At 38.5% G+C, this 15810-nt stretch overlaps 1 protein-coding gene across 1 annotated transcript in view; it reads right to left on the bottom strand.

The window, feature by feature from the left end:
• LOC122789797 overlaps positions 1-15810 on the bottom strand; it is an 825084-nt gene that overhangs the window by 574382 nt on the left and 234892 nt on the right. The window contains 1 exon segment of the mRNA XM_044057239.1: positions 9002-10562. Within this exon segment, the coding sequence (XP_043913174.1) occupies positions 9002-10562 (1561 nt within the window).

The raw sequence follows: 15810 nt of genomic DNA, 5'->3' as shown, positions 1-15810 counted from the left end.
ATATGTCTCCAGGACAGCATTATTTCAAATGCTTGTTCACCACAGCTTTCATCTCAGCATGCATATTGTAATAGTGGGTGGCTATTTAACTTATGATTTTATCCTGTTTTTTTTCTGCTTGAGTACAGTGTCTGTCTGTATTTTTATCTCTCACTTCCTTTCAAAATATTTCTGTAATCATTAATTCCTATGACTCCTTTTAGTTTCTCCTTTTTTAATGATGTGGCAGGAATGGATCCATTCCAAAGTCAGGGCATAATTAAAGCTCACAAAATCATCATTGGCTTTAATCTCTGATGTTTGCCAATTCTGAGGACTTATGGAAATACTTGGGTGTCTGGTTTCTGTACTGCTCTTGATCTTGAAGTTTTATAACTTACATTTTCTCAGTATTAGGCAGTGTAAACACAATTCGTGGCTATTTCAATCAATAATGTTACTTCTGTCGTCATCATTATCATCATCATCAGCCCCCCTTTTCCCATTTTTGTCTACATGGGGTTGGGGTATCGTGTTAACTGTTGCCAACTCTCTTGATTCAGTGTCACACTCCTGCCTTCTTCAACACTCATACCTGACTCTCATCTCTTGATTCAGTGTCACACTCCTGCCTTCTTCAACACTCATACCTGACTCTCATCTCTTGATTCAGTGTCACACTCCTGCCTTCTTCAACACTCATACCTGACTCTCATCTCTTGATTCAGTGTCACACTCCTGCCTTCTTCAACACTCATACCTGACTCTCATCTCTTGATTCAGTGTCACACTCCTGCCTTCTTCAACACTCATACCTGACTCTCATCTCTTGATTCAGTGTCACACTCCTGCCTTCTTCAACACTCATACCTGACTCTCATCTCTTGATTCAGTGTCACACTCCTGCCTTCTTCAACACTCATACCTGACTCTCATCTCTTGATTCAGTGTCACACTCCTGCCTTCTTCAACACTCATACCTGACTCTCATCTCTTGATTCAGTGTCACACTCCTGCCTTCTTCAACACTCATACCTGACTCTCATCTCTTGATTCAGTGTCACACTCCTGCCTTCTTCAACACTCATACCTGACTCTCATCTCTTGATTCAGTGTCACACTCCTGCCTTCTTCAACACTCATACCTGACTCTCATCTCTTGATTCAGTGTCACACTCCTGCCTTCTTCAACACTCATACCTGACTCTCATCTCTTGATTCAGTGTCACACTCCTGCCTTCTTCAACACTCATACCTGACTCTCATCTCTTGATTCAGTGTCACACTCCTGCCTTCTTCAACACTCATACCTGACTCTCATCTCTTGATTCAGTGTCACACTCCTGCCTTCTTCAACACTCATACCTGACTCTCATCTCTTGATTCAGTGTCACACTCCTGCCTTCTTCAACACTCATACCTGACTCTCATCTCTTGATTCAGTGTCACACTCCTGCCTTCTTCAACACTCATACCTGACTCTCATCTCTTGATTCAGTGTCACACTCCTGCCTTCTTCAACACTCATACCTGACTCTCACAGATCTTCTTTCACACAGTCCATCCACCTCTTTGCTGGATGTCCTCACTCCTGTTACCTTCTTCCTGTCTGTCCCAAGTCTTCCTCAACAGATTGTCTTCTGCTTTTCTGCACGTGTGCAAACCACCATAATCTCTCTTTGATCTTTTCTGCAATTGGAGCTACTGTGGCTTCTTGCTCTTATGTCCTCATTTCTTCATCTATCCCACAGTGTGCATCCTACCTCCCTTCTCAGGCACTTCATTTCCATCACCTCTAGCTTCTTCACCTGCTTTGCCTTTATTGCCCAGGTTTCTGTATCATACAGTAGTACTGGTCATACCACTGTCTTGTACAGCTTCTTTGGTATTCTGTCACAGACTACACCTGACACTCTATGCCAGTTGGCTGCAGCCCCTCTGATTCTAGCTTTGACCTCTTCATTGATACTTTCCTTCTCCTCAACCACCCCTCCCAGATACCTGAAGTTGTTTAACTGTTCCACTGTATTCCCTTCTATTTCTAATCTCAGTTTCTAATGATTTCCCCAATTTGCTGCCATTACCACTGTCTTATCTATGCTTAGTTTCATCCCATGTGCTTTCAGTTTTGCATTCCATTCTCCTATCCTTTGCTGAAGTTCTAGCTCAGAGTCAGCCTGTAATGCCACACCTTCTGCATACATCAACTTTGTTGATCTGTCCCCTCCGACCTGTTTGCTAATGTAGTCCATCACCAGTATGAACAGCAGTGGGGTAAGAGATTAACTCTGGTGTACACCCACTATCACTGGGAACCCATCCGTGAGGCCAAACACTGTTTGTACTTGAGTCACTGTGTCCTTGTACATAGCCTGCACTAATTCTACCAATGTTTCAGGGACTTCAAACCACCATAGTTCTGCCCAGATAAACTTTCCTGGGACCTTGTCATATGCTTTCTCCAAATCTAGGAATGCCCAGTTGGAGTCTCTCATCTCGCTTCTTCTCGGGTTTCTGTCTCGCTGAAAACATCAGGTCAGTTGTACTGCATCCTTATCTGAATCAGAATTGCTCATCTCCCATCTTACATTTGACTACTCTGTGTATCAGTGTATCAATCACCCTCTCCAGAACTTTCATGCAATGTGATAGGAGTTTGATATCTCTGTACTGCTTACATTTATACATGTCCCCTTTGTTCTTGTACACTGGCACGAATATGCTTATCCTCCAGTCATCTGGGATACACATTTCTCACCACACTGCTATTAGTTATCATATCTGCTGTGATCTCATCTGAGCCTGCTGCTTTCCCTGACTTCATTTTCCTTAGTGCTGTTCTTACTTCTGCTAGGGTGGGCTCCTTTTCTTCTCTCATTGTAGGCTGTTTCTGGGGTAGTACAGCTTTTGTGGGGTTTTCTTCATTCAAAAGTTGCTGGAAATACTCCTTTCATCTGCCTTTGATGTCCTGTGGATTGGTGAGCAGGTTGTTGCTGGCATCCCTTATGAAGGGTGCCTGACTATCTTCTTTATCTTTCTGTCTTTGCCTTGCAACCTGACATAGTTTCTTTGTGCCCCTTACTGAGTCACTTTCCAGAAGTTGGTACAGTGCCTCCAATGCCCTATTCTTTGCTACTGCAACTTCTTTCTTAGCTTCTTTGTTAGCAAACCAGTAGTCTTTCCTAGCCTGGTCAGTCTTTTCCATCTCCCACTTCTTCCTGCACTCCTTCTTTCTTTTGATGACTTCCTGGACCTCTGCATTCCACCACCAGCTTTCCTTATGTACTTTACTTCCATCCCTGGCTCGGACGTCTGTCCTATCTTTCAATTTTTAAGTTCACCCTTCCTAACTAATCATTTGTCAAGTCTTGACCAATATGGGATTTCAGCAGTTCTTTACATTTGGCATTAGAACTGCAAATTTTAAATTAATTTTTTTTCTCAGTTCATTTCTTATGCACCTTCCTTCATATTTGGCTTTCTCTATTGCTATGTTTCTTTTCTTCTTCTGACTTAATTTCTGTTGAGATGGCAGTGACTCTACCAATATTATTTATCTAAGCTCCAACACTATAAAACAAATATGCTGAAAGTCACTTTCAAAGAATCTTAACTCTTGTACCTCTATGTTGGGGGGGGGACAACCCCCGCCTCCCATCTTATATGTTGCAAAACCATGGTCACACAACAGTGGAGAAAAGGGCAAATTCAAGGTTTGCTGAAAGCCACGTTCACAATGAACTTTTTTCTCAGCACTGAGTCAGAGAAAGAGTTTGCGAACAACTGTCACATTCTTTTTCTGCTTCAGCTGTCTTCTGAGATGCTTCTGCTATTCCAGGAACAAAGGTCAACTTAGGCTTGTCTTTGCAATTTAGAATTATGTAAGGATTTCAGGATGTCCTGTATAAACATATATATATATATATATATATATATATATATATATATATATATATATATATACATATATATATGAGAGGTGAGACCTACAACAGTAAACTTCAACAAACTCTAGAATAACCACGCCCCACTTCAAGATGTGTCTGAGGTAAGCACGTTTTAAACTAGTATTAAAGAACCACTTCTTTTACACACAGGAATGTGTTCCATTTCTTGATATCATATTCCTCTCCCAGGCTCTTTCTTGCTTTTTCAGGCTGTCTGCTATAAATGTTACATTTGCACATTTATCAAAAACACATCATTCTTACACATTTACTTACTTAGTTACATACATCCGTATGTTATTTATTTACATTTGTTTACCTGGGTGGGACAAAATCAATAATGACCGACTGCAAGTCCAGCCTGGTTTGCAGTAATACTATTGAGGTTATATAAAATATGCACATATATAGGGTATGCATCACATGTACATGTTGATCTACATAAAATTTAAATAGAGATGTGAAATAGAGAGAATGCTGTCCAATAATAATAATAAAGACAATGAGAAGGAGATAGAGAGACTGGGAATATTGTGCAATGCAGGAGTTAGAAGAGACTAGCTTTAGTTAACTATTTGTAATTGCACTTCGAGTTGCTTGTCAGATAAGCTGCACAGTTTGAAATCACCCACATAAAGGAGGGGAGTTACCATTTCAAAGGATGTTTTCTAGAAGTCAAACTATAGCCATAGGCTAGTTTGTTGGGTAAACAACATAATGAATTAACAGCAAGGATAAACAACAGTGATGACAGAAAACACCCGGAAATATCCATGTTTCGAGTTTGACAGCTATAATAATAATTTTCATACCATAATTATGTTCTCCCACTTTTATAGCTCTCTGTTTTGGGTTTATTTAGTAAAACATATCACTAATTCCATAGGATTTTCTTGTATTATGTATCTGTTCTATTGCCTTGATTTATTTTCTGTACATGACTGTCAGCAATGCATCAATTGCTGTATATAATTTATAAGTCATTGGCTGACATTTCTTAGGATAGTTTCAAGGTTCAATTTCCTGTTAACTAGGCTGATATCAGTAAAGTATGTTATGCACAAAACTGTAATAAAGGTTAAACCATTGTGGAAAAATGTTCCAACCATTAGTTAGAAGAATAAAGCAACCAACCTCAGTTTCTGTTTAGAAGCCTTTATTAATTTTGTCTCAGTTTCACTGCTTGTTGTTGTTTAGTTTCGTTTCATTTCATTAGTATTAGCATTTATTGCAGTTTCTTTTTTCTCTTCTGTTTATTCATCATTTTATGTTCAGCATGATATTCATAGAGACTTCTCTAAAATGTATTAATTTATTTGATTGCACCACTATTATTGTTTTCTGTCCCAGTTCCATCAATGATTTGTCCTGTTTTTTTGTTTTTTTTAATGCATCTCTTTTACCTTTTGAGTTTTTCTGCTTGTCCTGATACATTTAGTTTAATAGAAATGGTAAGACACAAATCCCGACATGGTCAGTGTTGTGGTTTGCTTTCATCAGGTCTGTGTTTCTAAGAGTTGTTGATCTGTTCTCGTTTCTACATTATTCTAGCAATGAAACGTCTTGTCGTAGTTGCGTTATACCTGTCTCTAGCTGATGCTGCCATGATTGCACACCACTTGTTTCATTTGTAACTTTCATTATTCATTTTGTGGTAACACTTTATCTTTAATTAGCTTAGCTGTTACATCCTATGGATCCCTTCTTAATGGCGACCCTCTCTGCATTGGTCTTCTAACACTCTGTCTTGCACACATTCTGCGGTCTCTTTCTTACATCTGTCTTACTATGTCTATCCATTTCTAGTAAATCATGCAGGTCTTCCCGTAAGAGCGTTTTGGTTAAGAGTATCTTCTTTGCTCTCTCTTTCTTGCGCTTTCTCTGTCTGTGTAATCCCAACTAGACTTTCATCTAATTCTCACAATCAAGGTTTTAGAACTTCACTTTGTAAAGTGCCCTGCTCTACCTGTCAGACCATTTCCTGAGGCTTTATTAACTCACCATATTGGCATATTGTCTGCCCAGGCCTCTTCAAACTAAATTCTTCACTTCTCAGTTGGTCTATCATATCAGTTTGAATTATTTGCCTTTCAACTTCACTAAAGTATTTGCTTCTCAGTACATTCAACATTTCTATTGTCATTCTCTCCTTTGTAAAAGTTTTCTCTGCTCCAATTTTTTTGTCTGCAGGCCTCCTGAAGTATCTTTGATGCTGTAATAGTCATATTTATTAAAAAAGCTTTCTTATCTGCATAAATATTGCACTATCACATCTCTTTTTTTCTTTCTTGAGTCCTTGCTGATGTTTATGAATATTAACAGCCCCCATTTTCTGGTCTTTCTGTTGTAGCACTTCCCCAGTCGCATCCATTTCCCTTGCTGCACTGATTATCTTAGATTTTTATCTGTAGCTTTTGACACTTTTTCTGTTCTAAATTACTAACCTCGAACCAAGCAGGAAAACAGTGCTTAAGCCACACGAAGTGCAGCAACCAATAACCAGCCAAAAAAGCAGTGCAGAGGAACCATGTTCGACTCCTGATCTTCTAAATTATTTCTTACTCTTTCTATACATCCCTTACATGGACATTTTAGGATTGTTTCATAAAGGAAACAATACACCCTCTCTTTTTTTCTCAACTGCCTACTTTACCATCTCTATGCCTCTTACTTCCCCTATCAAATTTTTGAGAACTACTAATCTTGTCTGTCTAAGGGGAGCACTTGCACCATGGCCTAACCCTGTGGCAGGAGTGTTTCCATATTTAGAGGATTTTATACTGTCTCTTTTCCAGGTCTATTCTCATTTGTTCATGTTATACTGTTGACCCTTCATCATTTTCAGATATTTATCTACTCCTTTTTGTTCATAGATTCATAGGTGTGTACTAGGTTAATGGCCCTGGAGCCTTTACAAGCCTAGCGCATAGAAATGCCCTGGCATCATGCCGCCCAATGTTAGTTCTCAGTCCCTCTATCAAGCAGAGCCACTGGAGTGATCCCCAGCGTGAACTTTCTATTTCCCATCCACTCATTAAGATTTCTCTTGAAGAGGGCCAGTAAGGTGCTCTGCTTGACATGTATGGGAAGTCTACTCCAGAGCATGGGCAGTCTCTGGGTTATGAGCCTGTTCCTTCAGCATGTTCGAATTATTTTAAACTAGGCTCCTCTCTCTGCTTTCTTTGTGTTTAATGTTCCTGCTATAAATGCCATTTTCAAACATTTGTCAAGCCCCAATGTCATTTTTACATAATCTGAAAAAGAGTTTAACCATTTCTTTATTCAATTAAATATCAATTTTAAACAATCTGCTAAAATAATGATAAAATGTTATTGTTTTATTAAAGTCAAGTTGTGGTCATTGTCTAATTTGCTGAGTAACCATCATAATGGATGGATGATAAAGTAAAAACATAGTGATGGCACAGAATTAAGGGATATCCCTTGTTGGAGTTTTAACATCAGAGACAGTAATTTACCCTTTCTGAGGCTCATCTGTAAATCAGTTTTCCATTTATTGCTGGGACTGCTATGTATTTTAGCAATAGAAAGTGTATTTTATACAGATGTAATCATTCTATGATCTGTGAATGTGGAATGCTGTCGGATCCTTTTCTGTGATCTGTCCATGAAATATGCAGATTCCAGAAATGTTGGCAGTTTTCTACTATGGCTTTGTTTAGTAACAGACAACCCTTGGTTCCACATGATTTGCCTTTCTGCTCTTTTGCTTTGATTGCCTTTTTGTCTAAATGACCACATCAGTCACAGTATACAATTTATATTTTGTTGGACGGTAATTTACTTATCAATGGTTCTAATGACTGAGTTCTAGTTCACTTTGAAGAAAAAGTACGTTTCCCTTTCTTTTGCCATGCAGATCTCAGTTCAGAATTTGCATGCAACTAATATTTTGCTCAGTCTTGAATTATGGTCTGAAGATATTTGTACCTTGAAACAGATGTTAGGCACAGCATTGGGACCCGGTGTTCATCACCTGACATCCTTCCTCAGTTTTGTTTCAGTATCACTGGATATTACATAATTTTATTTCACATTTTCTAGAACATCACTTCTTACCATTTCTTATACCTCTTTTATTCATTCAGTATCTTTGTTAATGCTCGATAACAGAATCCTTTCAAATGATTCTATATAATTTATAATTTCTTATATTTTGGTTATTTTTTTACTATTTTTCCCATTTCCCCATACTTTTGGTTATTGATAATTTGCTTGTTGTTTACTTTTTTATATAACTTTCTGTGCATCTTCTCAGCTCTTCTTGTGCTAACATTTTTAAATCTATTAGGAATGATATAACACAAATCTCAACTGGCTTTACTGTAGTGTTTTAGTGTTTTACTTATTTTGTATCTACAAGAGTTTTTAAGGATCTTTTCACTGTCGTATATTCTTTCATTAATGATGCTTCTTTTTGTATTTCTTTTACAGTTTTTTCCATCTAACATTTCCATTTGGCATCCTGTTTGATGTTTTTTTCCTTTATCACAGTGTATTTCCTAGTAACATCAATCCATTTTCAGATATTCCTCTTTCCTGCACATATACCGCAGTGTATCACGTCTCTCCTTCGTTTCTTCATACCAAGCTTCTTCTTTTTGGATTTCAGTAGCATGCAGTTTTTGTTCTTTCTCTTAAAGTCCTTCCTTGGTCACATCATTTTCCAGATAATCTATAGTGTCTCAACCTAGACATTGTTTTGAAGTGTCATTTCTGATTTTCAGCTTTTTCCTTACAAAGTCACAAGGATGTTGTAGCCTAACCCAACAACCAATGTCACTAGTTTTGGCAAATCAGTATCTTTTGTTTTTGTAGATCACTTCTTCAGTCTACAACAGAGGTACGATGTCTGCCTGACTACATATCATCAACTATGTATCTGAAGTTGCTGCAGCCAGATTACTTCATATGGCTTTTTGTTTTCTTATATCCATATACTGGACAATTCTAAAGCCTTCACTCCATCTTGAGGTGACTTTATTGGTATCCACTTATTTTATACGTAATAACTTGGTTATAATTAAAGAACTGATAATAATCTTTTATATTACGTGACACATTTATGGGCTTTAGCTGTATGGATTTTCATGTGGTAAGTAAGGCTACCCTTAAATGTAAAACTCTTGTCACAAGTTGCACATTTATATGGCCTCTCCTGAGTATGAATTTTCTCGTGGACTGCAAGGTTATCCTTCCGTGTAAAGCTCTTGTCACATGTAGCACATTTGTATGACTTATTTCCATTGTGGATGTTCTCATGGGCTCGAAGGCTGCGCTTCAGTGTAAAACTCTTGCTGCAAATTGCACAAGTATATGGCTTCTCTGAACTGTGTCTTTTCTCATGCACTGCAAGGTCACCTTTCTGGGTAAAACTCTTGCCACATATAGCACATTTATAAGATTTATTTCCAGTGTGAAATTTTTCATGGGCGGAAATACTACTCTTCCATCTAAAACTCTTGCCACATACTGTACATTTATATGGCTTTTCTCCAGTGTGTGTTTTCATATGAGCTAACAGAGTAGCCTTTGCTATAAAACTCTTGCCGCATATAGCACATTTAAAAGATTTATCTCCACTATGGATTTTCTCATGGACTGAAAGGTTGCCCTTCCATGTAAACCTCTTGCCACAAGTTGTACAACAGTATGGTTTGTCTCCAGTGTGACGCCTCTTGTGGCTTTTCAGGTTGCTTTTTGTTTTAAACCTCTTGCCACATGTATCACATTTATACTGCTTTTGCCCAGTGTGAATTTTCTCACAGACGATGATTCTGTCACTCTTTGAAAATCTCTTGCCACATATGCCACGTTTATAGAATACATTTCCAGTATGTTTTTTTTCATGGTGTGCCAGTCTGTCCTTCAGTGTAAAGCTTATGTCACAAGTTGTACATGTATATGGCTTTTTCCCAGAATTAATTTTCTCATGCAATGGAAGGCTGTTCTTCAATGGAAAACTCTTTTCAGTGGTTGTACTTTTATGTGAGTTCTCTCTAGTGTGAGTTTTCTTGTGGAGTGCTTGACAATCCTTCCAAGTAAAACACCTGGCACATATGACACACTTACCTGACTTTTCACCTCCAGGGATATTATCATCCACTGCAAGGTTACCAGTCCATGTAAGACTCCTGTCATGTGTGGCAGAGTTGTATGATGACTCTCTAGTGTGAATATTTGAGAGATGAAAGGATTTGTTTGTGTCTATTAAGCTCTTACCACCTGTGGATAATTTGTAGGATTTTCTTCCAGTTTTCATGTATGTTACCACACTATCCTTGCACTTTTCAACTTTTTTAATTCTTCTAAATGTTCCATTCCTAATTCCCTCTGTAGTATTACCACAACAATGCACTCTGTGTGAAAGTGAGGGCATGAAACTCTTTTTGCAGTTACCAAAACTATTGTATTTTTTTACTTCATGAATTTGTAGACAATGTTTTAGCACTCTCTCATGACTAAAACTCACGTTACACTCTGTGAACTGATGGTGATGGTTTCCTGTATGAAAAGGCTCTGGTCTTGTAAAAGTCTTTTTATCTGTTAAGCTTTTATTGCTGTTTGAATTCGTGGAATCCTTCTGGGTCTGATTACATTTCTTCAACCTGCTGACTAAAATAGATATGTAATTAATTTCATATCTCAATATGACAATGACATGAGACAGTTTTGTTTTATTTAACAGAGAGGTGATGCTATTAACTTCAAATTAAACGGTAACAGAGCTATTTTTCACTGGTTCATCTGTGCAAACAATATACTGCATTTCTATAACGCTTCTGAATGCATTATTTTACAAAAGGATATTACCTCCATGATGCATAAGTAATTAATTTTTACAAGGTGACAAGACATAAATAATTTCTCTAACATTATACAGCCCATCACCTACTGAATAAATTCTCATTTTTCAGCTTGATAAAGATGCACTGGAATGTAAGAGATTCTTTCCACTACATTTAAAATCTACATTTTAATTTGATATTAGTAATTTCTTCAATAAGAGTAAAACATTAACATTGCTCACAAAATTTTATTTCTATTATAAAGACTCAAGAAATATAAATGATCTAAATATCAACATCAAATTATTATTTTATATTTGTTAAATGATAGGTCTACAGATACTTGCAGGCACAAATTGGACCTAATTGCAACAACAGATGGGAAAGGATGAAATACATATAAGATAAGGTATGGAAGACAGCACAAAGGCTGTAAGTAGTACACCAACTCTATGAATTCTGGGTTTAAAACTTCAATGCCAATCCAAGAATCCAGATTTTATGTGAATCATCTAAGATTGTTTGAAACCGTATACTATATGATAAGCTATTCCAAATTCTCAGTAGTACCTGGGTAATGTATTTACTTCTTCATGAAGACTTATTCATATGTATGTAGAAATATAATTTTTGCAGCTTATGAGTAACAGGATTTGTACAGACATATAAAATGAATAGTGCTTTCAAGGTGTTATCTTTGAAAGCTTCATATGCCAGAATTACTAATATGAAAGTATATGTAGTGAAGTGTAAACATGTTAAATTTTAAATATCACAATAGTTTAAATCTTTGACAGATAGAATATGTTTAGCATATTTCCTCTACTAGCAATGTAGATGCAAAAAGAGTTATTACATTCCAATAAGGGTCTTGCATAAGCAGTATAAAGTTTCACCTCTCAGACAAATGCATTTGAGAATTTTATCCATTTGACTTAAGGCCATAAACCTAATATTGTTAACATGGTTCTCAAATAGCATTTATTGCTTAATGTTCCCAAGGTCTTTCTAGTTTTCGACATTATTCAGGCATGGTGTTAGTTTATTAGTATTGGATATCTTACTATTTGCCTTCCAAAATAAATTATTTTACATTTGTCTGCACCAAACATAAGGCCAACATCTTTTGTCCATTCGCTAATGTGCTTCAGATAGTTATTCATCTCAATGTCATTTTTAGATAGTGCCATAAATCCACTTAGTAATCATCTGCAAACTTGTTAATTCAAGAGGATTTACAAGTTGGAATAGCAGGAAAAATTAAGTTGAATAGGAACTGATCCAATTCTGATCACTGAGTTGACCACAAGTGATACAGGTAGATAAAATGACTGAAATCCTTGTAATGTTATGTATTGTGTCAATCATATACGCGAGTTACTTGTCTGTTTACACAGATAAGGATTAAAATGCAATTATTTTAGGGCTTATTAGATTGTAGAGTGGGTAAGGTATAAAAAATGACACCAACTGTTGCTAGGCTAACTTTATCATGAATTTCAACGAAGTTGGTAAAGGTTGACCTACCCATGTTGACACCATTTTGAGTTATATTAGGAGAACTTACAACATTTGATGACTCTAAACAGATGGCTTAAGCATTTTCCAAACCATTTGCCCAATAATAATGTTAAAATTATTGATCTGTGGTTTTGAAATTTGGATTTATTACTCTTCCTGATTATTGATCTGTGGTTTTGAAATTTGGATTTATTACTCTTCCTGAAAAATGGAGTTAAAGGATGAATTTCTCCTAGATTCATGACAGGTTCATAGGTAGGTACTAGGCTATTGGCCTTAGGGCCTATATAAGCCTAGCAAAAAAGGTATCCTGGCTTTCGCCACCCAAGAAAATTATTTTCCTGTGCCCCTGTCGAACAGAGCCACAGAAGTGATCCTGGGATGAATTTCCTATTTCCCATCCAATCATCAAGATATTTTTTGAAGCGTGGTAATGAAGCGCTTTGTTTGTTTTAGATAGGTAGTTTGTTCCAGAGTATGGGAAGTCTCTGAGACAGGAATCTATCCCTCCAGCATGTTCTGTTTATTGTGGTGACAAGGTTTAGGTCCCTAGAGCATGTACCTCAGAGGGAGTGGGATTTCTTTAAGTGAAGCATGTCCAACAGCTCTGGGTTTGACATAGCTTTGTATGTTAGGCAGAGATCACCTCTGAGTAAGCGATATGCGATGGAGTAAAGCTGGAGTTTATTGAGACTATCTGCGTAGGGCATCTGTTTGAGCCCAGTAATCCTGTTTATGAGGTATTTCTGCGGCAGTTCCAGTTGTTGTAGATGTCTTGCGATTTACGTACCAAAAGGGGTGTTGTACTCTATAATGGGACTAAAGAGTGACAAGTAGAGGGGAACAATGACCTCTTTTTTCCTGGATGAGAAACCTTTTGTGATGAGGTGTGCCATGTAGAAGGATTTCCTGAATACTGTGGTGATGTGATTATCAAAGGAAAGACTACTGTCCACCTGTGTCCCAAGGTCTCTTATCACATTTTCAGTGTTAAGTAGCCTACCGCCTACGTGGTAGTTCATGGGTACAGAGGTTTTTACCAAAGGGGATGACAATGCATTTTTTGGCATCGAGCTTGAGGCCATGGCTTTGATACCAGGCATCTGTCTCAGCATGGTTCCTAGTTTGCAGTCATCTGTGAACTTCATTAGCCAAAGTCCTTCTGTGTTAGCCTGTAATTCGGAGAAGTAGATAACAAACAAGAGAGGACCCAGGACTGAACCCTGTGGTACTCCACTTGTCACTGGTCTGAAGTCAGATTTGGAGTCTGCTACTTTCACAGTGTGGGTTCTGTCAGTGAGCCAGTTGGCAACCCATCTTGTGACATAGGGATTTATACCTAGTTTAGTGAGTTTATCTATAATTCCGGAATGGGGGATGGTGTCAAAAGCCTTGGTGAGATCTAGATAGGCTGTGTGAACCACCTTATCCTCGTCTACGGCTTTACTTCAAAGAAGTTATTAGGTTTAGGAGACATGATTTGCCTTTTACAAACCTGAACTGGGTGAGGTCCAGAGTTTGGAGATTACCAATGTCTTTGTTATAAGTTTCATGATGATACGTTCCATGGTCTTGCAGACTAGTCTCGTCAGACTAATGGGGCAGTAGTTCCCGGGGTCTGTGGTGGCTCCTCCTTTGTGGAGTGAGATAACCATCACTGTGGGCCATTCAGTAGGCACAAAGCTTGAGGTGAGGCTATGACTGAACATGATACTTAGGTGGGGTGCCAGTTCATTCTGTAGTTCATGTATTACTTAGGTGGGGTGCCAGTTCATTCTGTAGTTCATGTAGAACGCAGCCTGGGATGTTGTCAGTTCCCATGGATGCTGTGTTCTTGGCTTTGGAGAATCTGTTTTTTACGTGTGCAACTGTGATTACAGGAACTTTGCATTCTTCCGGTAAAGAGATGGGCCCTTTAGGGGGTGAGAGGGGAGTAAAGTTAGCACTGAACCTGCCAGGATGTTGGCAATATCAGTTGGTTCTGTATATTTAGTGCCATTGTGCTGTAACTCAGAGCAGATCTGAGTGTTGCCATTGAGATTCTTGACACATCTCTAGAATGCTTTGTTGTTGTTTTTAGAATCAGTGGCAATTTTGTTTTCATAACTAGCTTTGGAGGATTTTATGTGGGATCACAGCTTCTTAATGAGGCTGACCAGGGAGTTCCTCCAATCATAGGATTTTACTCTTTTTTGCAACAGTTTCTTTCTTCTGTTGTAGAGTTTGTTTATGAAAGGGGACCACCAGATTGACTTCCTTTTTTTGGAGGATAACATCTTGGTTCTGTTAGGGATATCATGATTCATGCACTCGTGTAAGTGTTTATAAAGTGCATTTGTATAGGATTCAGCAGTCGTACCTCTATTGTCTGCATGGGTGTCTGCATGGGTGTCGTGAAGTTTGCCACTTCTGTCTTAAGAAGCGTGAAGTTGGCGTTGGAGAAATTTTTTATGCTGGTTTCCCTAATGGGGGATGGGGACGGGATGTGGATGTCTAGGGTTATTAGCTTGTGGTCAGATCTGACCAAGGAGGAATTGACCTCTGGTGTGGAACACCAGTCACCCATGTTGGTAATGACCAGGTCTAGGATATTGCTGCCCCTGGTGGAGGTGTGGTTAAGTTGATCCACGGCATCGGAATCTATGAATTTCAGAAAACGTTGAGCAAAAGAGTTGGTACACGAGTAGTTTTCCCAGTTAATGGTGGGGTAGTGGAAATCACCCATTATTAGTGTCTGGGGCTGTACCCCAATATTTTCCAGTGCATCAAGAAATGAGGAGTGAGAATCCTGGGGCATGGTGGGGGATCTGTAGCAAGCTACAATTTGGATTGCGGTCTTGCCCAGAGTAAGTTGCACTTGGATACTATTGCATGCATTATGCTGAGCAACTAGCCTAGAGCTGTGGATATCCTTAATGAATATGGACATGCCTCTGCCTTTAGTATTTCAGTCCACATTAGGTGGCCGAAAGGTATGGTATATGAATTATAGCCTGGTAATGTAGGAATTCTGTCTGGAGCCTTGAACAAGGTCTCTGTCACTGCACAGATGTCAATGTTCTCCATTTTAAGCAGTGCCTCGAGTCAGTGCATTTTGAGGTTTAGACTTCTAGCAAAGAGTAGCATTACCCTCAGATTTTGCTTGCTTGTAGCTGTCACGGTGGGTGAATTTGTCATTTGAACTTTGCCTAAAAAAAGGCACTATAGGGGTTGTAACAGCCTTAGCCAGTATCCGGAATATCAAGGGTGACAGGTGCAGGCCATCTCTGACAAAGCATCATGGTCTGTCAATCATGTCACCCCAAGCAGAAAGATACTGGATCCCCTTAGAATGACACCAGAAGGTTTGAAGTCAGTCATTTTGTCCTTGTACTGTATTATCATTCTGGGTGATGGTAGGATGCTACACAAGGCAAGGGTCATACCTGCCTGGGCTACAAGATCGGAGAGCTCCTCCATGTCTCTTTTCATGTAGTCCAGGGAGGTACGTACATCTCAGGTCATTCACACCAACATGGACAATGACAGAGTCATATTTGTACTTATTGTGGAGT

This window comes from Protopterus annectens, chromosome 15.part0 (genome assembly GCF_019279795.1).
Source record: "Protopterus annectens isolate FY-2018-M chromosome 15.part0, PAN1.0, whole genome shotgun sequence".
Classification (NCBI taxonomy): domain Eukaryota; kingdom Metazoa; phylum Chordata; order Ceratodontiformes; family Protopteridae; genus Protopterus; species Protopterus annectens.
Note: the sequence above shows the minus strand (reverse complement) of the source record. Positions and strands in the feature narration are given on the sequence as shown.